This window comes from Macaca fascicularis, chromosome 2 (assembly GCF_037993035.2).
Source record: "Macaca fascicularis isolate 582-1 chromosome 2, T2T-MFA8v1.1".
Taxonomy (NCBI): Eukaryota; Metazoa; Chordata; class Mammalia; order Primates; family Cercopithecidae; genus Macaca; species Macaca fascicularis.
The window spans coordinates 26,907,739-26,931,422 of NC_088376.1; the positions used below are offsets into that span (position 1 = coordinate 26,907,739).

The 23,684-nt window shown below is 36.8% G+C and overlaps 1 protein-coding gene across 5 annotated transcripts in view; it reads left to right on the plus strand.

Annotated features, from left to right (window-relative positions):
- The window catches only part of ZNF385D (zinc finger protein 385D), a 990,373-nt gene that overhangs the window by 881,873 nt on the left and 84,816 nt on the right, over positions 1-23,684 (plus strand). For all 5 annotated transcript variants that reach the window (XM_005545658.5, XM_045385203.3, XM_005545661.5 and 2 more), the window contains one exon: positions 11,035-11,197. In XM_005545658.5, the coding sequence (XP_005545715.2) occupies positions 11,035-11,197 (163 nt within the window). The remainder of the gene's footprint in view (positions 1-11,034; positions 11,198-23,684) is intronic.

The following is a 23,684-nucleotide window of genomic DNA, read 5'->3' on the forward strand; positions in this document are numbered from 1 at the left end:
AAAATTGGTATTTATTCTCATTATAAGGCCCTATTCTATCCCAAGAAGCCATAGGTACTGTGACATAATTTATCTTACTGAATTTGGTGAAGCTCTTGCCAATTATTCTAAGGGCTGGTGTCTTTTTCTCCTAATTTTCTATGTATTCTCTATATAGCTGGGAGATTAACCCCTTTGCAAAAGGAGTTAAACATTTTTTTTCTAGTATTTTTAGAAATTTATATTACTTTGCCTATGGTATTTTTTTTATAGAGAAGTTTTTGGGGTTTTTTGTTTGTTTTATTAGGAGAAAGTGTCACATTCTGTTGACCAGGCTAGAGTAGACTGGCTCACTGCAGCCTCAAATTCCTGGACCCAAGTGATCTTCCCACCTCAGCCTCCTAAGTAGATGGGACTGCAGGCATATGCTACCACACCTGGCTTTCAAAAATTTTTTTAGTAGAGTTGGAAGTTTTGCTTTGTTGCCCAAGCTGGTCTCAAAATCCTTGCTTCAAGTGATCTTACCACTATGGCCTCCCAAAGTGCTGGGATTACAAGTGTAAGCCGCTATGCCAGGCTAGAAGATTTATACATGTAACTTAATTTTTTAGTCTGACTTGTTTACTACTCTATCTCTAATTCCCCAGTACCTACAAGAGCATCTGGTGTGCAGTAATTGTTCAATAAGTTCTTTGTGAATGAATGAACAGCTAAAGGAATTGAATATTGGTAGACTCCACCAAAAGAGTTCAGGTTTTAGAGGTTACTTGTGGTCTTGTTCCCCAGCCTTTCTCAATGTAACCAAAGTGCGTCAGAGAACTGTGATGATGTTTATTTTAACACTAGCAAAACATTTGGCTCAACTGTAAGCCATTATTTTGTGGACCCTGTGGATTTCATTAATAATTGAACATTTTAGAAATGATCTTTGGGACAAGTTCATAAAAGGAACAATCAGAACTATTCTCAGATTTATGAATTAGAGATTGCAAATTCTGCAAAACTGTAGAGAGAAGACCTTCTTTGACTTATGGAGGAGTAGGAAATTTAGTCTTTTCCCCTAAGGTGTTCGTCAGCCAACACAGTATATGTTATGTGACTACGTAGGGAGGAAATGTGTTAATGATGCCATACTCAATTTCTCTGTGTTGGTTTTAGAGCATAAATATTTCATTTTAGAAGTTTAAAAATGATGTTAACAAAGGACTGGCATTTCCCGAGTACTGAATATTTTTATATGCATATTTAAAAGAACTTTGTCTTTTAGATAACCCTTAAAATGCAGAGTCATCACTGGAATTATTCATTGTGTTTCTCAGATTTAAAAAGAACCTGTTAGTTATTCGTTTAAATGTTTAAAAAGCAAAACAATCTCCATATTATTCCTTTGCTACATCCTTTGAAAAGAGAGGTTCCCATAAATAGCACAATTTGTGTTTGATGATAAGCTTCGTCCCAGAGAAAAAATAATAGTTGGTGTTTGTGCCAGATGGTTTTCCATCATTAAGTGCCATAAAAATCCCCTGAAGTGTGTTCAACAGATAAGGCAAAGTGCCAAAGAATGACAGAGAATTAAGTTAAACCCTGTTCACATACAAAATCCATTGAGACTCCATATGCATATTTCCATTTCAAAATCAAAATGTGAAATTAATTCAACATGAATTTAATAGGCAACTATTTAGAGATGTATGATAGATCCTAGGGAGAGGTTGATGCATAATATCAGGTCTTCCTTTCTCTGTTATGAGATCCACTCTCTGTCAGGAGACACAGGCATTTAACCCTTCTTATGGCAGTGACGTAAGTGCTACAATGCAGATGTACCTAAGACTACATGGGGAAGGTGGCACCGCAACATCTACCAGGTAAGTACAGGTGCTCCAGGCAGAGGGAACTCTTTATACAAGGGCTTAAAAATGATTCTTCTTGTAACATTTTCCTTATGAAAATAAAGTGAGGAGAGCTATTGCTTGTTTATCTACTCTACACATGGTTATTCTTGCTAGACAGCAGACATTGGGAGTAGCAGAGAGGGGAGCATTTGCTGGAGAAGGAAATAAAGGATTAGAGGAGACACATTTTATTTATGCCAGAATATAAAACAAGTTTTTCTCTGCTGTTGATACAAACATCTATGACAAGTTGACCCTTGAACATAATTAGAGTCAACATTTCTAATTCTTCCCCACCCTATTCAAATGGTGTGTGTCACACATGGAGCCAGGTATTAAGCTATGGGCATTCTGAAGGGATTTTGTACACTGGTTGAGCAGCTAGACAAAGTGGTTTCTCTGATTTTTCTCAGTTTTGTACAAACTTGAAATTTTTGTGTTTCTATCAGTAGAGTTAAAATTCATTTGAGATCTCTGATTTACGAAAAGCTCCAAAAAAGATTGAGCAAATTTAGCAGAACATGTCTTCCTTCTAGCTAGATTAGACTTTGTGTGCTGGCTTCCAAAGTCCACTGCTATCCTCTGTTCCTCAATCAGGACTCCTCTCTTAGAGTTCAAAGAGATAGCTGTTTGAATTCAAGATCCTGTTATGAAAGAAAGCAAGGGTTTCTTTCATAACAGGAACCAGGCAGTAACTCTCAAATTAGCTTCTCTCACTCAGGTAAGCACACTCTATTTTATCATTCATGTTAGATACTTGAAAACATTATATACTTAATGTTTAGGAATCATGAAGTTTATAGATGAATTGAGAAGCTTTGAAAAGATAAGTGACCCCATCTAGACTATTTTTTTCACAACCATGTAAGTACTTAGTGACAAAGTACTTTCTTTGCTTATAAAAATTAGTTACCTAATGTATCTGAGAATCTGTGACACGCTTCTCTTCCTTTTATTAATGTGTATTTTAAAACTTTTTTCCCACTGAGTAGTGGTGTATGAAAATCACAGTAATCTTGTGGTATTATCTTTTCCCCCCCTTTTTTTCTATTCCTGTAGCTGTTACTGTTCATTTCTGTATTGAAGAGTACAGAAGACAGGAATACATTTAAAGTAAAGCATCAATCACTTGAGCTCAAAAGAATACTCTTAATTGAATCATGTTTTTCACTTCAGGAAAAAATTTGAGTGAATATTCATTTTTATTGATAATGTAATTTTCTATTTACATGATAACTATACAATAATAAGTTGAAATGAATTATTAAATATTCTATGTGGGGCATGTAATTAAGAAACAAAAATATCTATATCCTGTCTTTTTTCACATTGCATAATTTGTATTCACAGCAGTAAGGAAAATTTATGACAATGAGCTATTCTATCTTTAAATTTCTTCTTCAAATGTTTTGTTAAATGTTTCTCAATAAAAAAGCCGTAAGTATATAAGGAAAAAAACTAGACATGGCTAACACTAACTCAGTTTAATGCAAATAAAACAGTGGATTAGATACTTCTTTGTTACAGTGAAGTTTTAAGAGTTTGATATAGGGGTTGATTTTTGCTTATTATTACTGTCATTATTTTGATTGAGAAGGGGGTTCCTCTAGCCCCTGCAAACTGTATCATAACAATACATTCAATATAGAGATATAAGTAATGAGATCAGGAATTTTCCAGTGACAATAATTTCCTTGGAGAGAAAAGATAAAATATGGAAAGAGAAAAATCACAAGGACTTGGAAAGCACTCATATGTAATGTTAGAATTATAAGGATGTTTTCAAAGTTAATTTGCTATTTGAGTTCATCCTTCTTGGATAGAAGTTCCCTAAGTACACATGTGTCTGAGTTATTTTTGACATATTTTTTAAGGAAAAAAATCATTTGATAATTTTTAGGGAGAGTAATACACATTGTTCACATAAAAATGTTCTATCTTCAAATGATTCTACATTCATCTTAAAAAGCTAGGACTTCAGCAAGAAGTGCCAAAAGAAATGGCCACTTTGGGAGAAAAATGCATTTTTACTTAAGATGAATAGTTTTTAAACTTTAGAGTTAACTAAATCACCTCCAGGGCTTGTAAAGTACCCATTACTGAGCCACCCTCTCATAGTTTCTGATTCAATATGTCCAGGATGGAGATTGAGAATTTGTATTTCTAACAGTGTCCCAAGCCCATGCTATGATGTTAAGATTGCTGGTTTGGGGACCAGAGTTTGAGAACAAATGCTTTATATGAATGTTAAATGAACTTGAGAGTTGATAATCAAAAAGTTAAGATGAGTAAGAATTTGGAAATCTTCTGCTGAACTGGTATATACAAAAGTGATATTCCAATTATTCAAAAAGCCACTGAGTAATTAGAATGCATACTGATCTTCACACATATGGCTGCACCTGTGCATGTGACTTAACTAGTCGGATTGAGTGGGTGTATGCAACTACTCTTTCAGGTTCCAATCAGCCTAGTTGTACTAGTGGGGAGGTTTCCAGTGACTCAAGGGCCAATTAAATGCTTTCAAATTCAAGGTTTATTGCAAGGCTTTCACACACCAACAATTATGCAAATATATTCAACACACACAGACAGTAATAAGAAAAAAAGGGGAATAAACTACTGATGAGTAGCTCAGGAGACCAACACATTGCTGGCCATGGGTTTGGGGTGTTGCAGCACTTAGGCAGAAAGGAGGCCTCAGAATTCTCACCAGCAGGGCATCTGCAGGCATCTTAGCCCTGGTTGGTTTCTTTGCTGTTTCTATGACCCTTCACAGGTTTGTTCATGGCCATTATCTCAGCAGTCTTTTGGCTTCACTTCCTTGCCGAGTCTCATGGTGTCTGGAAACAGGAGGTGCTACTTTATCCCCTCAGTCTACCATATATATCTTTATAACTTTGAGGGGTCAGCAATTTCACTGTGGGCTGAGTCACTTGTCATAAGTGACTCCATTTTGAGACATTTAGGATCATAAAACAGTAATATATATTAACATTAAAAAAACAAAGATAAAATTTTCAACTTTTTTTCCTGTAGTCATTTAAGATTCTAGGATATTATATTTTATCTGATAATTTTTATCTCTGAAATAATCTAAGCTAAAATTTAATAAATTAGATTTAAAAAAAAAAGGAAAGAAAATTTCAGTTGGCTGGAGTGTTCTCTTCTTTCCCCAAGGAGGATAGTGACATCTCTAATAACCATTGTTTTTTTCTTTTCTGGTGTTACATTTTAATATTGCAAGGGAAGAAAAAAAATCATTCCTCTATCCTTCATAATTCTTAGCTGGGACAGACCCTTACAACAAAAGACAGATTAACAAAAGAAAAAACAAACAAAAGTTTACTAAGTTGTATACCTCAGGCATGCATGCGCGATGAACCAGAGAAATTAGTAAACCCCAAGAGTAGACTCAAAGAGGTGACTTTGACTTCAGGTTTGAATAGCCAGTCTCTTTACCCCTTTAGGGTTTCAGCATCCTTTGCTGAAATAAGGAAAAAAGTTTATAGAGAAAGGCCCAGTTATGGGGAAGTGGCCAGGAGGAGTACTATAAACAAGAGTAACTGTGTTATGCAGATTTCAATTCATGCCTTCTCCATTGATCAGAGTCTCTAGTGATTTAGAGTCATCCTTATCTTCCTGGCACTGGGAGGGAGATATATAGATGTAAATTTCTCTTTAAAAAAAGGGTTACTTCTCTGTTCTGAGAAATTCTCCTTTGTCTGCTATTTCTGAAAATAATCAGCTCAAAATGATCTTTATACTATATTTGCAGTGGAATATTCTGGTCTCTTATTATAGTTACCTTTTGGGTTCTTCCGGCCCACTGCACACACAAAACCAGTTCACTGAGACCCTGGTATTGCAGTAAAGAAAGAGTTTAATTAACATAAGGCTGGACATGGGGGAGAGCTCAAGATAACACTCAAATCAGTCTCCCCAAATCCTCTGAGGTTAGTGTTTTTCAAGGACAATTTGGTAGGCAGGGGACTAGAGAATGGTTGCCACTGATTAGTTGGGGATGCAATCATAGGGGTGTGGAAAATGTAATGAGTCCTCCTCTGGGTGGGGGACCACAGGACCTGTGGAATCATGAGTCATGAGTTTTGGTGGGGTTCCTCAGTTGTCAGAATGAAAAAGTCTGAAAAACATCTCAAAAGACCAACTTTAGGTTCTACAATAGTGATGTTATCTATAGGAGCAATTAGGGAAGTCACAAATCTTGTGACCTCTGGCCACATGACTCCTGTGCAGTAAGGGATTATAGTAACTAAGCCTACATTTTAGCAGGATTCAGGTTCCTTCCATAATCCTAATCTTGTGGCCTTTTGTAGGTCTTACAAAGGTGGTTTCAGCCCTGAACAAGGCGGGGATCAATTTTAGGAAGGGACTATTATCCTTGCTTCAATGTTAAACTATAAATTAAATTTCTCCCATGGTTAGCTTGGCTCACGCCCAGGAATGAGCTAAAATGGCCCACCTGCGAGGTTATAAGCAAGATGGAGTCAGTCGTGCTGAACTTCTCTTGCTTTCATAATCTTTGCAAAGGCAGTTTCACTCCAGTCATATTTTGGGGTGGCATGTCCTGAATTCCATCAATGTGATAATGTTTATTTTCTTTTAATACAAATTTAATGTATGATAAAATTACATAATATCACAAGCTAAAAAGCTAAAAAGCTTTTAAGCTAAAAAGGCCACCTTGTTCTTTTTGAAATTATTTGTGTTCATGAAAATTAATTAGTTATGGTTACTGGATATATATACTTATAATAAATGTCTGAGTTTTTAAAAAGCGTAAGACATGTTTTGTAAAAGAGATGTAAAAAGTATACAAGGTATTGGTGCTAATGGAATAAAAGAAATACCTAAAGAGTAACTTCTCAGTGAATTTTATAGGGCAATAACAATTTATACAGAAGTTTCTTACTTAGCCAAATGAGATAAATGTGCATGTGCATGTTTCAAAATGACAAAACCCCTCTCTCAAATGTTAGCTAATTAAGACTTATTTTTATCTACTGAAACTTCAGTTGCATTTCAACTAAAAACCATTTTGAAATATTGAAGATAAAATTTGAAGATTGAAAAGTGGCTGGCTACTGATGACTAAAATGTGGTGATTACATCTAAAATAGCGTTCTGTTCTACAGGAACGCGTGTGTGCATATCTTTAATGTCAGCACTTGCCTCTGGGATGACACTTATTAGATTTAATGGTGCCATGTGCTATTTCAAGATTGGCATAGTGGATTTTATAACACAATGTGCTAATATTCCACTTATTATTTAAAGTGTTAAAAACTATAGACAAATTAAATTTAGCAGAGTTTAATTGAGCAAAGAACAATACAAGAATTTGACAGCCTCTGGAACCAGGAAAGGTTTAATAAGACTCCAGGGCTCTCACGTGCCTGAATAACATTTATAGACACAAAAAGGAAAGTGACATACAGCAAGCAGAAATGAGGTACAGAGATAGCCTGATTGGTTAACGCTCCCGGTTTGTCCTATTTGAACTTGGTTTGAACCGTTGGCCGCCTGTGGTTGACTTAAGTTCAGTTGCTGTGATTGGTTTAGACTCCTCTACTTGTTATACAGTAAGTAACAGTCTGTGTACACATCAAGTTAGGTTACAGTTTACTATGTATGCAGAAACTTTTAGGCCAAATTTAAGATAGGTAGGAAGGTAGGTTTAGGCTAAAGTTAATTCAGTTTAATTAAAAAGTGAGTTGTTAAAGCTCAAATCTTACTGTTTTGCTCACATCCATATGTACCATGATCACTCGGTTTTGCTTTAGTTTTAAAATACGAAATTCTGAAATATGGTGCAATGAATTAGTACAGATACTTATTTAACTTAGAAGTCATGTCTGTGAAAAATAATTATTTGCATGTGTATTGGGAATTCCCAGGTGTCTGGGAATGACTTGCCTCAGAAAATTGCTGATAAATAATAGGACACAGTCTCATAGGGAATTTGTTGTGCTAGTATATGGTATAACTATCCTACACTTCTCTGCTCAAAAGAAAAGCAGAGGAGGCCCAAAGAGACATCCCAGGCCAACTGGTGCTTTAAAGAAATCTCTCAGAAAAATTCTTTCTTAGGCTGCAGCTTTTTTACAGTCACAGAAAAATAAAATATGGATGAATAATCTATCTGCTTTAATCTATGTGTCTATCTGCATCTATCAAGTGGCCTAAAGGGGAAGGAGACTGGCTGCGTTTTCTGCCTTCACATAGGGAATACACTGTTATACAGCATACCTGAATCAAGGTAGACTTAGAGTTATGGGGTCACTATAGATAAATTAGAAAAAATTATGGTAGGATAATCTAGGAACAGTCCAATAATCTCTATAAACATTACATAGTATATGTGCTGCCGAAGCGAGCACAATATAAACATTACATAAAAGTCAATGATAAAGAAAATTTAAAATATCTAGAAGGGTTATCTCTCTCTATTAGCCTTCCAACCTGTATGCCCACTTCCACCCCAACACACATACCCTGCACAATTACAATCATATTGATATTGATGTCCTCTGCAACCATCACCCCACTATACTCATTTTCTCCTAAATTCTACATTTCTTGGTTTATCTATAATGCCTTGGACCCTCATATAATTTATTTATTTTTAATTTGGGAAAGACTTATTTGCCTTTAAATCAGATAATTTATAATTAAAATAATTATTATCAAGGTGTTTTGGTACTGTCATTCAATAAACGAGCGAGTATGCATTTCATTTTGTCTTATTTTGCATTTTAAGATATTTAGTGTGTCTGTTGGGAGCCTGTCAACTTCTGGCCATTTTGTCACTCTGTTCTTCCCGCAACTCTCCGAGCTGTTTCACTTGTTAGAGGGCATTGGTTTGGTTGTGCCTGTGCAGAGGTTTTTGTTTGTTTGGTATTTGGGTTTGTTTTGTTTTTCTTTTTTTCTTTTTTTTTTGGTGTAAGACTTTCTTAACTTGTGGGCTTCTTTTGTAGTAAGTTTCTTAATTTTAAAAATAGTGATAATCACCTGGTCCTATGATATGTTAAAACAAAGTATTGTTTAATTTTAAATGTCACCGAGAATGTTAGATTTGTTAGGAACCTGTGAAATGTATATTTTGGAGGTATAAATGGAGATAGCACAGTTAATCTCACCCCCCATCTTTTAATATATATTATCTGTTAAACATTAACTTGTATCACCAAGGAAAGGGTTACTTGCAAAGAGAAGAGAAACTCTGCTTTAAGGGAAATGTTATAGCCAGATGCCTAAAGAAGATGACCGACTACTCTGTGATTTTAATTGAATACAGCGTATCGTTCTCAAAAGTTATGGCCAAAGGACTTGATATACTAAAAATGAGAATTAGTCAGGGAAAAAATAAAAGACAAAATTTTGTCCTCAAAGTGACATTCTCCATGTAGAATCAACTTAATCCAATCTATCACTGGTTCCTCAATTAACTATAGCATGTCTTAACTTCATATTTTGGCTCACACTATGTCTTTTGATGTTATGTGTTGTTGGAAAACTTGTAACTGATGCATGAGTGTGCTCTCTGTTCAAACTGTTTCTAATATATAATTTCCTTGTCCAGTGTTCTTTCAATAAGGGTACCTAGTCCTTTGAGGATATCTTGCTAGAATGATGCAAATGAAGATGTGGAGTGTTTAATTATTTGTTAAAATATATTATATTGCAACACCCTAGTTATCACAGTTGCTGTAATGAAGAGGACAATGTGATTATTATTTTTTGGCAAAGTGAAATATTTAGTTTAAACAAGCAATGGGAAGTAATGGATAATCTAACAGGAATAATCCTCTACTGAGATATCCTTTTGTGGGGGACATTTGGAAAGGTTAAGACCTGGAAAACCTAATTAAAGAATCTTCCTGGTCACCCTTACCCTACCCACCAACTGCAAAGTCTTTTCTCCCCCAATAAATAAACATTAATAAACATACATTTATTTAAATATGATTTTCTATCTCTATGTATTTCTTTTTTTTTTGAGATGGAGTCTTGCTCTGTCACCAGGCTGGAGTGCAGTGGTGTGATCTCAGCTCACTGCAACCTCTGTCTCCCAGGTTCAAGTGATTCTCCTGCCTCAGCCTCCTGAGTACCTGGGACTACAGGTGTGCTCCACCACACCCAGCTAAATTTTGTATTTTTAGTAGAGATGGGGTTTCACCATGTTGGCCCGGATGGTCTCGATCTCTTGACCTCATGATCCACTCACCTCAGCCTCCCAAAGTGCTTGGATTACAGGCTTGAGCCACCACGCCCGGCAATTAATGTATTTCACTATACTGCTCCCCTACACACACACACACACACACACACACACACAAATGCTCTTAAGAAAATAAAACATGAGAAAATGCATATCACTCTAAACTATATATATATATATATATATCAGAAGGCCAAGCAAAAGAATTGGATTGTCCCCATTAGGTAGTCCAAACACACTGGAACCTCCTGACGATGGACTGGGGCGTGAAAGATCCATGTGCTGAAAAAAATGACACTAAGTTGAACTTCTCAGACTACCCTCGGTAAGAAGCGAGGAGAAAGAATCTGAAATTGCCCAGCTTCTGTATGTTCCATTTGAACTTAAGCAGTGCATTTTCTTTTGAACTCTAAAGCTTCAATTTCAGTCTCCAGGGTGCTTACTTCCCCTGTTTTGTGAACCTTTCCTTGTAGACACCTGTTGGGGACTGTATTATAAGACACACTGTAGAAACAGAAAATGCATTTTCCAAGCCTAGAAGGTGAAAGCTACTCTTTTCTAGGGCTCTTGTTAATCTTTGGGAGCCCAGCATCTTCTGTGGCAGAACAAAGACGATACAGGTGTAAATTCTTATTTTTTTTTCCCCACTCCCACAAAGAAAATGTTGACGTGTCAGTGTTCAGCTACATTTCTCTTAAGATAAACAATAGAATATTTCTTCCTTCTATCCTGAGGTTTTAGAACTAGATTCCCATTGCTTTCTAGCATCATTCTAAATAGAACCCCACTGTTTGGCCACGGCCAGAATTAGCTCGAATGGTACCTGTTATTGAAAGGGAGTCTGTATTTGCAGTAATACAGAGAATGCCAGTTTAGAAATGAGCCTGATTGCATGGTTCATTTTGTTCTCCTTTGTAGAGCCAGGCTGCGGCCCACTACAAAGGCACGAAACATGCCAAGAAGCTCAAAGCACTGGAAGCCATGAAAAATAAGCAGAAATCTGTAACTGCCAAGGACAGCGCAAAGACTACCTTCACCTCCATCACTACCAATACCATCAATACCAGCTCTGACAAAACAGGTTAAGCAATGATCTTTGTTGTTGTTGTCCTCCTCGTCGTCACTGGGGGTTCCCTCCCTTGTCTAGCCCCACGTCTGTTTACTTATGTGCCTGCCACATTGATTCATGCTTGAGCCATCTTTCTCTATAATGGTAATTGTTTCCTCTCATTTTTCCAAACCCCTATGAGATTAAGATAATCACTAATTATATTCCAGATTTTGCATTTTGCAAGAGTCCTGTGGCTGTTTCAGAGGAATAGTCATAAAAGGCATTTGAAGCCATGTACCCCATAACTCTTTTTGAGAAATGAACCTTTTCAGTGTGCAGTATTTGCATCTTGTATGCAGCACCTTAGCTTATAACTGCATGGCAGATTTGATTTAACTGTGAGTACACAACAAAGTATGCTAAATGAATCGAGAAGGCCCCAATAAGGGCATTATTACAGACAGGCTTTATTCTCATAAATTCCAAATACTGCGTTGTTTTAAGTAGTGGCTGTGTGATACTGGGCTTGTTATGGCTGGGTAACCTTCCCTCTGCAAACACAGGTAAGTGTTATTGATACCAATTACTCTTTTTAACAGAGTCTTCACGGTGAAATAATGGCCTCTCAATGGCCCCTTGGGATAGCTCCTGCCAACGACCAGCTTATTCATAATAGGGGAAGCTAGTGAGGTTTCCCTAAGCTGACATTTTAAATATAAGACCACTGGTTTTCAAAATCTACAGAGAAAATATTCCTGTGTGATTCATGGATATACCCCTAATAAATCACTTTCTAGAACACAGAAACTGTTACACATCAATTGTTTTCCAGTCCATGTGAATGGCAATGGTGAGAAAACGTTCATATCATCACCAATGGTAGTGTCTTAACTAAAAGAGAATCTTCTGGGTATGATTGATGAAAATAGAAAATAAACAGTGAACGAATAGGATAGATTACAACAACCTTGTTACACAGTGTAACATCTACTGGACACGTATCGGCTGTTCCAAGGATTGGGAATGCTGCAAGTGAATCTGTAAGGGATAGTGATGTTCTGAGTTCCTATGGCATTTTGTGTTTTCTTTACCCAGGTATTGCTGGTAGATGCATCATGCTGCCCTCCCTAAGAACCCTGTGTCCTCCCTCAGCCTGAACACATGTCTCATCTTTGTATGCTGGCACCTGGTCTGGCATGGGGTAAATGCTGAGTAAAATGTCTGTTGAATGACTGAGGCTTATTTCACTCCTTTGGTTTGGTTCTCTGATATAGCCAAGTTTGTGCCACCACATACTAAAGAGGAAAAAAAGACAAGCTTGTCATACTCACCTCTTTGTTATCCAGGGCAAGAGCTGGATTGTGCCATTGTGTTAATTTAGATGTAAAACCTTTTAGGGAAAGCACTGGTCTTTTCTCTAATAATCTAAGACTAAAGGCTTTATTTTGAGGACTGAAAGAGAATGAGTAGGGGATCACCAAAGCAGCATTTGGCATAGAGAAGTGCAGAAAAATCCTGAAGCCTTTGGATGCAAAGAAGGTAGTAGGTAGGAAGAACAAAGAGATGAGTTTGATGTAAAGGGTTAAAGTGACATTTTTCCTTGCTCCCAATTTTTTCTACTTTTAGACTTTTGTAATCAAGAATTCATGTTTGGGTTATCTTGACTTTTTTAAAATATGAAAATATTTGTTTCATTAAGGATGCACATCATTTAAAAATATATGTATGGTAGGTACAACTGCTAAACTTGGGTTAAGAAAAGCCCCCAAGTGTGTTGTCTCTGTTAAGTAAATGAGTTGTGACCACATACCTTCATCTCTTAACTTAGAGACTAGAATGTGTCAACCTAGAATAATCCAAAGGGTCAGAATCTAGTTTAAAGAGAGTTTATCCAAGTATAAAGTTGGAGGGTGGCTGCCCAGAAAATACAGATTCCAAAGAATGGAAGTCAGTATTCCAAAGAATGGAAGTCAGTGTTCCAAAGTGTAGAAGTTTAGTATCATTTTTATCGACAAAGTTTAGGGAAGTTTAACAGAATTTCAACACCTCTTTCTACATAAGGCTTAATGCTTAGTTAACAATAATCTGACGTTGGTTGGGGTGGTCTTATTCTTTTGGGAAGGGTATATTTAACATTTTATACTGAGGATATAATTCTTATGGGGTCTTTTGCACCATCTAGTCTTACATACAGGACAATAAAGGATGCAGTTAATCTATAACAAATATCAGTAATTGGAAGGGGGAGGCAGTCTGGTATCTGGTCTCTCCTAGTCATTTATAGAACAAGAACAATGAGGAAGAGAATTAACCCTAAAGAAGCAGAAATTGCAAACATGTTATGTGACTCAGTCTCCAGTGCTTAACCTGCCCCCCACTACCCTTGGCATAATAAATTTAAAGGGTCCTTACATTTTATTTTCTTTTACAACTTTGAAGGGTGGCAGTCTTCCACGCTCTGTCCTTTTAGAAGCTGAAATGTTAACAAACTTTGCACTGGTCTTTTGAAGACAACATAAACATGCCAGAATTTACCTAACAGTGGAAATAGTGTTGAGATGATGAAACACCCTTCCAAGCTGAAGCTAGAGAAAATTTCAAAAGAGCAGAAGAGATAGTAAAGTCTGTAAAGTTAGTGCAAATATTCTAAAGCCAAAAGAAGGAAGTGATGGACATTAGGAAAGACCTTGCTTTCCTAATCCATCAGGACCTATATCAGGAAAAAACAAAACAAAACAAACAAGCAAGTTATATAGGTTGAGAGACTGAGAGTTCCAGCACACTCATCAGATATTTTGAGCCAAATTCTCTTTAAACTGAATTTACACAAAACTGCCTATGAGAAAAGACACCCATTTCACAGACCCTTATTCTATTTGTATTGCAGTATAAACCTGAGGCATCTAGACTAATAAATTTGAGTTTTCTTAAAGCAATTACATGTTCTTTTTATTGCTATGTGCTTCCTCCTACTGATTAGTACCGCTCTGAAACAAAATGAGTCTGAGCCTGGCACAGTGGCATGTGGCTATAGCCCCACCTACTTGGAAGGCTGAGGCCCAAACAATCCCTTGCATCTGGGACTTTGAGACTGGACTGGGCAAAATAAGTGAGACCCCATCTTAGAAAAAAAGGACTCTGAGTTAATTTTGTAGAATAGTTAAATACTCGGCAGAAGGAGAAGAGGTAGATAAGACTCTAGAATCAAAGATCATGCATTTTTTAATAATAAAAAAATACAGTTTTTCTGGTAATGCACAAGAATGTTTTGTGATTTGTAGGCTTGTCCATATATAAAAGATAGAGACACATGAAATCACATTTTACTAATTTATCAAATCATTTTCATAAAATATCTAATTATATGAAAAAACTAATCCAATTATATATATTTAAAAAACCCAAACTAATTCCTTTGAAAAATGCTAAACGTGTCATACTTTGGTAAATGAGAACCCCTTGAGAGGGTTGGGGCAACAATAGTGAAAAGGGCAAGAAATAGTATGGACTTTAATTAGAAAATTGATTTGGCGGTTTTCTCTAAAATACAAGAGATAGAATGAATACTCACAAAAACTAAATTTTCATAGTAAACCTACTTGATTGGTATAAAGACAATTTTGATTAATAATTCCTCTTAAATTTTCAAGTCATATATTATTTATTAGTATAAATAATAAGGTTTTATCTGCTGCCTTAGGGTGACACATATGTCTAAACCATGGGGTTAGCTCCTATTTGCTAACTTTATGATCTTGGGTTTTGTGTTGCCTTTTTCTCTCTCTCATTATGCCACTCTGCTAGAGTGCTGAGCAGAAAATCGTATTCAGTGCTCAGCCACTGACTATTCATAGAAAGAATGCCTAGTTCATCTATCTCAAGGCAAAAACACACTTCCTAACATTAAAGAACAATTTTAGTTCTTGTGATCTAATGAAGAGTGTTAGGTTGGTGAATTTACATGTATAAAAGTTTACAGGCAAAAGTAATATTTTAAAAAAATATATTGAGCACTCTAAATTGTTAAGAGTGGTTACTGTTCATCACACAATATTTCATAGAGCATTTCCAAAGATAGTCAGAATAATTGTCCAATCTAGCAAATGTTTTTAAATACCAAGTTTTTTATTTAGAAAAATTAATGGCAAAAATTTAAAATTTATACTCAAAGAAACTAGGCAAGTGTAACTAAGTTGTGTTTTTTGTTCTTCTATGAAATGACAAATTCGGAATTGTCTGAATAAATTCTGTACAAGGTCATTCTCTGATCTTTCTTTACTTTTGATTCTTAGGGAATCTCATTTACGTTGTTTATCAGTTAGGTTAGGCAAGGTTATATTGCAGTAATAAACAACTTCTAAAATCCTAGTGGCTTTTGCAATATCTAATTATTTCTCACTCATACTACATATCAGCTGTGGTTTTTCTTTCATCTTAATTTAACTCCAGGACTAGGCTGACGAAGCAACCATTAGCTGGAGAAATCTATGGAAGAGGAAAAAAGGCTCTTAGAGCTTTTTAGTGGACTGGCACGTAATATTTCTCTCACTTTTCACTGGTAAGTTACACGGCCAAGCCTGATTACAATGGGGCAGGGAAGAATAATTCTCCTCTAGAGAAGCAAAACAGGTATTAGTCAGCAATAGTATAACATTCTATTGTTAACTTAAATCATGAGATCTACAGATTTGGAGAGAAGAGCTTTATTTCTTATAATGAGTTATAGCCTGCAGGGTGGCCATCCTGACAGTCTGGGAAGCACAGCCTCCAGCAGAGTCTGAGAACAGGTACTCTGAGGGAGGAGAGATAAAACAGGAATTTATGCTGAAACAGTTGGCCAAGTATACATATTCAAGGAGATATAGGAGGAGCTATGAATATTCACAAAGGCGGGATGTATGCATGCATAGTAAAGAAACCTGCACGTTACATATGACCCATATTCATTTTGGGGTAGAGACTTTAAGTAAATTACAATTAGGTCCTATGAATCAAAAGCTGAAACAGGGACATGAAGGCGCTTACATATGCAGCCTCTGTAAACTGGCCAGAACCAGTCCATGGCCAGTGGTCTCTTATTAAGAGAAAGTTACTGACGTCAGTCTCTTGTGCAGTCAAGGCTGTAGTTATGGCTTGTGAAAAGTCAGGGAGTTAGGCACTGTCTGGTGGTCAGTGAGCTGCAATTGTTTCAATATTGCTTATCTTGAGTCCAGTGCTTGTAAACAAGCTAGAGAAACAAGCTGCTAGAGAAAAGAAAAATGTTGTGACAGTTAGAACATAGTTTATTCTCTACGTGTAGGGGTGTGTGCCTTAAACTTTGTCAGGCATGGCCTTAGTTCTTATTTAGAATTTTGTATCTTATTGCCACAAAGAGTCTGTTCCTTCAGTCTTGTGGTCTCTATTTGAAGACTATCATGGTTTCCTTCAATTATCACTTGTGCTTACAAGTCTTAAGATTCTCTTGCCCTGTCCTTCTTCTAAGTCCAGACCTGCTTTTCCATGGCCCATTGCTCACTTACTTGGATGGCTTTCCAGCATCAATACTTAACAGGTTCAAAAAACAAACAGGCTGGGCGCGGTGGCTCACCCCTGTAATCCCAGCACGTTGGGAGGCCGAGGCGGGCGGATCACAAGGTCAGGAGATCGAGACCATCCTGGCGAACATGGTGAAACCCTGTTTCTACTAAAAATACAAAAAATTAGCCGGGGTGGCGGTGGGCGCCTGTAGTCCCAGCTACTCAAGAGGCTGAGGCAGGAGAATGGTGTGAACTCGGGAGGAGGAGCTTGCAGTGAGCCGAGATCGTGCCACTGCACTCCAGCCTGGGCGACAGAGCCAGACTTTGTCTCAAAAAAAAAAAACCGTCCTCATCCTGACCATCATAATTTATATTGAGTTCTGCACGTCCCAGATTTGAAAGCTTTCTAGTTGTCTTTTCCTCTCCTAAGTTCTCACTTCTATTCAATTGCTAGAGTCCACTTCCCTCCGATTCCTGGAATGGTTCATGCTTTTACATGTTGTTACTACCCACATCCTGGCTTTGTAGATCTATGTCTTTCACGTACATTTGGCCTAGCCTCTATGCAGGTCTAACTGCCTCCACACCTGTGTCTTGACAACCATATCCTTCATTTTACTCTCCAGTTATTCTCCACAGTACATAAACCACATCTCTTACCCATTCAGAAATCTTTAATGTACCTCTATGCTGGACCCCATGATCACAACCTACCTTTCCAAACTTCTGTTCCACTGCTTTCCTGCAATATTTTCCACCAGAGGCACACCTTGTTTTTCCATTGTTGTTTCTTGTACTGTAGTTGTAAAACTCTGAAAAGTCTTTCACTTTTCTTCCTCCTGCTTATAAAGTTCCATAAGAACCAATTCCTTTCTAGCTGCCTTATCATATTCTTGCTAAAGGGAATTTTTCTGTCTTTACCTTCTCTCATTGCTAGATGGCATGCCTTTTGAGTACTCCCTTGATTAATTATTTTGCTTATGTTTTAGTTTACAGAGTACTTTTTATACAAAAGATAATAAGTCAAGAGTTTTAAAACTTGGAACAATCAGTTTTGTGTTTCTGTTCTTGGATGGAGGCATAGTAAACTTTTAGACTTCTGTATTTGTGTATAGATGGTTTCATGAAAGAACAGTGGTTCTCATTAAAACAGCGGATTCTGTGATATTGCTCATCAAAGTTCAGAGTTGCAAGTTTTATTATAGGTCATCAAGTCTAACCCCTAAAGGAGATTGTTGTTGTTGTTGTTTTGGTTTTTTGAGATTCTCTAGTCCTACAAGTAAAGAACACTTGACATTTCTAATGGCCCTTCAGTGACTATCAATCAGGAGTTAATTAGCCTATTGAGTATATGGATTTACCTTAGTCATCTAATTGGTAAAGTCTGAGAACATTTCTCGCTGGTTCTATTACATAATTCTCTTTATCAAGTCTCACTGAATTGCAAATGTATTCATCAGATAAAGCTACTAATTACAATTTAAATTTTCACTTTTCACTCATGACTCAGTCTTCTTTGTACCCAGTTTCCCTTTTTCTCTTTTAATTTTAAAATTGTAACCCAGAGATGTTGTACTCATCAGACTTAAAGGTACCAAAAGTAAAATACTTTTGAATCTATTGTTAAGAAGGTCTATGAATGCAAAGGAAATTTTATTTGCTCTTGATTCATAATTGACTCTAAGTGTTTATTGGAATGCACATTATTTGTTCAGGGACTTAGAGTAATAATGATACTTTTCTAATGATAAAGAAGATATCTGACGGAAAATGATGGTCAGTGATTGAAAACAAATACCCCTGGGAACAAAGCCTCATAGCAAAGTCAGTCAATTTTAAGGTCACAAATCAGGATTCTTTTGTTTCCTGCACATTACCCTTCTGAACCAGCTGTTTACCTCAGGCCTAGTGCTGACAAATCTAGGTGCACATTTTAAAAAATTTTGATTTAGATAGAAGCCAAATTATGACGATAGTGAACAAATGATAAATGTGGTAGAACTACAGTTTGTAAGGAAAAAGCAACCTCAGTATCCTTCAGGAGACAAGCAAATAGTTTCCTGTGGAGTACAAGTGTAAATTAGCTTTTGTGTCTGTTTTACTAAGGAAGGTCGGAAGAGTTTGCTTTTCTTGACTTAGAGTTCAAACAAATGTAGCAAATATTAAAAATTATAACAAAATACAAGTTGGGCTTGATTTCAGAAAGACATATATCTCTTATATATTTGTATATAGGTTATATTATACATGAATACAAATATACACATATATTGATTTTTATGCAGGATTCTATCTTTAATGCCTGTTCCTGACATATTCTATTATTCCACATCTTCATAATAAGTGATGCACATTTTATTTTAAGATAGACAAATGCTTTTGTGGGTTATGAATCTATACCTCTGTTGAAGTTTATGAGGCAATATAAAGTTATTTGAAAAGGGCACATTTCCATCAGCTCTTATAGATCTGCTGCAGTGGTGTACAAATGCCCCTCTTATCAATGTGGAAATTGTGCTAACTCCTGGGGTCTTTCCTTTCCTACCCATTCTCCCTCACAAAGCATCCCTGGAACAATAACTGTCATGATAAAAGTCCCACTGCATACATCTTGGCACAGGAGTTGAAGCACCATTGTGAGACCATTTGTGCCTAGAGTGCTTTTTCTTTTCTTAGTACTGGCTCATGACATGCTTCAGATTGGTCAAAGAAAGAGATTTTATCAAGTGTTCCCTTCTCAAGATGTATGATAAGTGCTAGCAGAGTGTGCTGGTAGCAGATCTTTAGAGATTGAAAAAGAGAAGGGAAATTCAGAAGTGGGGGAAAAAGCTAACCCTTATTTGAATATTGTGGTTCTAGGATCTTTGTATGTGAATCAGTGATGATAAATTTCACATTAGGAATGATATAAAAGTAACAAAATAATATATTATGTTCTTTGTTGTGCATGAGGAAATTATGATGAATGATATTTGACTGACTCTATTTGATAATATTTGGCTAATAAAAGTTTTGACCTAGATATGTTATATATATAACTGCTCCATGAATCACGCAAAAATTTTAGAACAACTGGGTTCCTTACCTATGTATGTGCACATATATGTATCCTGTAGGGAGGGAAACTTTCAGTGGAATTTAGAAACTTATAGATCCTCTTTACAGGGGAGAGTGAAGCAGGGATGTAAGCATCTTAGGAGAGGGTAAATGATGTTGGAGAGAAAATAAATGGGCCCTCAAAAAATAGGTAATAACCTGTGACAAATTCTGTCCCGGTGTGATGCTGACTTACAGTCCCCACTCCTGTGATCCCCCCTCGTTGATGAGATGTCTTGGTAGAGCCTTAATGACAACTGAGTTCCTTTTGGAAGATCTATCCCTAGGCAGATAAGAGGAGTTCAGAGAAAGCACCCCCACCTCTGCATTTGCTGTTCCCCAGTTGCCTTACTGAAGTAATCAGCATACCAAAGCAACATATTTTGGGGTGGCATTTGCTGAACTCCTTCAATGCATATGCATGTGAGTATGCGTATATAGTGTGTATTTGACTGTCTTTCTTTACCAGAGATTTTACATCTATAAAGTACATGAAAACTGAACACCTAACCAATATTTATGATATAACAGACATCTGGATGAAATTTAAAAATTAAATTAAAACTCCCAGTAGCTTTGTCTGCAGGCACCACACTTCTGGAAACATCTGTGTCTTTGTGTGTTTAGGTGTGAGTTCATGGAGAGTTTTTGCTCCTCATTTTTATGCGATTCTTAGGAATTGAGTAGACATAAGCTTACATAACAAAATATTTCAACCGCAAAAAAATGATTCTTAAAGGTAGAAATCTTAAATATTACAAAAGAGTTGAACAATGATAAAATATGACAGAATGTCAAATGAGTATCTATAAAAACATGCAGACAGTTAGAGAATTTTGTCTCCAATATTGAAAAGTGAAGGGGTTGATATTTAATTGCAATAGACATGAAATGTGAAACAAAACATGTAAATAGTACATTTCTTGCAGTCAGGAGACACTGTTTCTTCTGAGTTCGTAGTAAAAACAAAACCCAAACTGAGACAAATATTTGAATTAAGATTTACACTTGCATTTTTCTTTTATGAATTCCAAAATCCATTGGCCTCCAATGAGTGGAGGAACACCAGGGTTCTTGGTCCTTATGCTAGTTTAGATAAAAAGACATGGACACACACATAGTGATTTTAAGGAGTGGAGACTTTAATAGGCAAGAAAGAAGGAAGAAGGCAGAAGGAAGAAGCAGCTCTCCCATACAGCAACAGAGTGGGTGGGTCTCCAAAGCCGAAAGAGGACACCCCAAATTGGACGGAAACCAGCCAGGTATATAGAGAGGCTGGAGGAAGTGGTGTCTGCTTGGCACAGGGCTTGGGGAATTGGTTTGACCAGGCATGTTATTCACGTAGCCTGCAAAAAAAGCTGGCCCTCCCACCCTAGCCTTTTAATGCAAATGCAGGGCGCAGTGATGTTCTACATAGATGAGGATATGTGGGGGCAGCTATGTTGCCAGCCACATGTGGAGCAAGGACAAGAAGACCACGGGAATTGCTGTGTTTGGGTGGACCCAGTTTCTAATTGCCTACATTTGCATATCAAAGGTTGCCACCAGGCTCTAAGCTTGGGCTTTACAGCTAAACAAGAAACGTCTTTAAAAAGGAAAACTTCCCAAGGAGCCATTTTCCTCTCTGCCTAAAATAATTTCTTAGTAACTCCTACCATAGCATCAGAACTCTTTAGTGATCTAGCCCTTGCCCATCATTTTTGCCAGTCTTACACATTTCTTCTCAACTCCTGCCCAATTACCTCACTTGAGGATTGAAAGCAAGGTGTGTATGTTGTTTTGCCTGGAATATTCCTCCATTATACCTCACCCCATCCCACACTTCACATACTAATGCACAAAAGAATGCGCATGTTGTGTGCCAATGCATATGTGCCTGGGTGCACACAAACATGAACAAATCCATTCATATTCTTAGTTGGCTGATTCCTACTTCTAGGCTTCTGCATAAACTCATTCCTAGCACTCACTGAAATTGTATTATCCTCCTGCTTCTCAACCCCATGAAATTTTCAGCTTCTTGATGAAGGATACACCTTAATTTCATACATCTTTATTCTAGCAACTAGCACAGTTTTACATTAAACCTAACAAATAGTACTGTATTATTTTTGTTTCTAAGAAGAGCTTGCTAGGAATTATTTTAATAGTAAAAACTAACACATTCCAAAATACATAGTAACAACTTGAATGCACATAATCAATAAGTTTTACTAATTGAACTTTATTACATTTAACTACTTTGTGGTACAAATCAAAGGTAGTAACCAGTGTAGCTCAGAGTTTGAATGTGCAACCATTGGGCTGAGCATTTCCCAGAGACAGCATAAAATTAAGCTGCTATTTTAATTATCATAATTGCATTCAGAGTCATCATTAAATTAGTGAGCTACTTCAGTTTCTAATGAGAGTTAAGAACATTTTAAAAAGCTCTATTGAGTCGGATTGACTATGTATCCAACTTTATGTTGTGACATTGGTATGGGTTTAAATTTGAGGGCAGAGAGCATATTAATCCCATGGGTAGAGTCTATGCCCCTCTTCCAGTGTACAACCAGTCTCTAGTTTGCTTTACTTTTGTTATGACTGAGTTTGTGGGGTAGCCTTAACAATATTTTATACTTACATGATTGCTCAAATCAATCACCCTCAAACTAACAGCTGATGCCTGGCCAAACCTAAAGGTGAAAGTCAGAATGCAGAATGTGTAGCAGTAATGATACTGACCCATTTGGGCCTTATTTTATTATTATTATTTTTAATTAAAAACCCTTTTATTAGGTTTAGTGGTACATTTGAAGGTTTGTTATATAGGTAAATGCATGTTGCAGGGTTTGGGGTCTAGTTTATTTCATCACCCAGGTAATAAGCGTAGTACCCAATAGATAGTTTTTCAATCCTCACACTTCTCCCACCTTCTAATCTCAAATAGGCCCTGGTGTCTGTTGTTCCCTTCTTTGTGTTCATATGTAATCAATATTTAGCTCCCATTTATAAGTGGAAATATGCAGTATTTGGTTTTCCATCCCTGTGTAAGTTCGCTTAGGATAATGGCCCCCACCTCATCCACATTGCTGCAAAGGACATGATCTTGTTCTTTTTTAATGTTTACATAGTATTCCATGGTGTATATGTACCACATCTTCTTTATTCAGTCTACCATTGAGGGGCATTAGGTTGATTCCATGTCTTTGCTATTGTGAATTGTACTGCGATTAACATAAGGGATGCATGTGCCTTTATGGTAGAACGATTTATGTTCCTTTGGAGATATACTCAAAAAAGGGGTTGGTGGGTCTAATTGTAATTATGTTTTAAATTATTTAAGAAATCACCAAATATTTGGTGATTTGTGGAATTATTTGTGGAATAATTTGTGGAATTATTTAGTTCCACCATGGCTGAACTAGTTTACACTCCCACCAACAATGTATAAACATTTCTTTTTCTCCACAACCTTGCCAGCATCTGTTATTTTTTGACCTTTTTTTTGAGATGGAGTCTCACTTTGTCGTCAGGCTGGAGTGCAGTGGGGTGATCTCAGCTCACTGCTTCCTCCGCCTCCCAGGTTCAAGCAATTCTCCTGCCTCAGCCTCCCAAGTAGCTGGGACCTCAGGTGCATGCCACCATGCCCAGCTAATTTTTTGTGTTTTTAGTGGAGATGGGGTTTCACCATGTTGGCCAGGATGGTCAATCTCTTGACCTTGTGATCCACCTGCCTCGGCCTCCCAAAGAGTGACTTGTTAATAATAGCCATTCTGGCCAGTGTGAGGTAGTATCTCATTGTGGTTTGGATTTGCATTTGTATAATGATTAGTGATGTTGAGCATTTTTTCCTATGCTTTTTGGCCATTTGTGTGTCTTCTTTTGAAAATTGTTCATGTTCTTTTTCCATTTGTTAATGA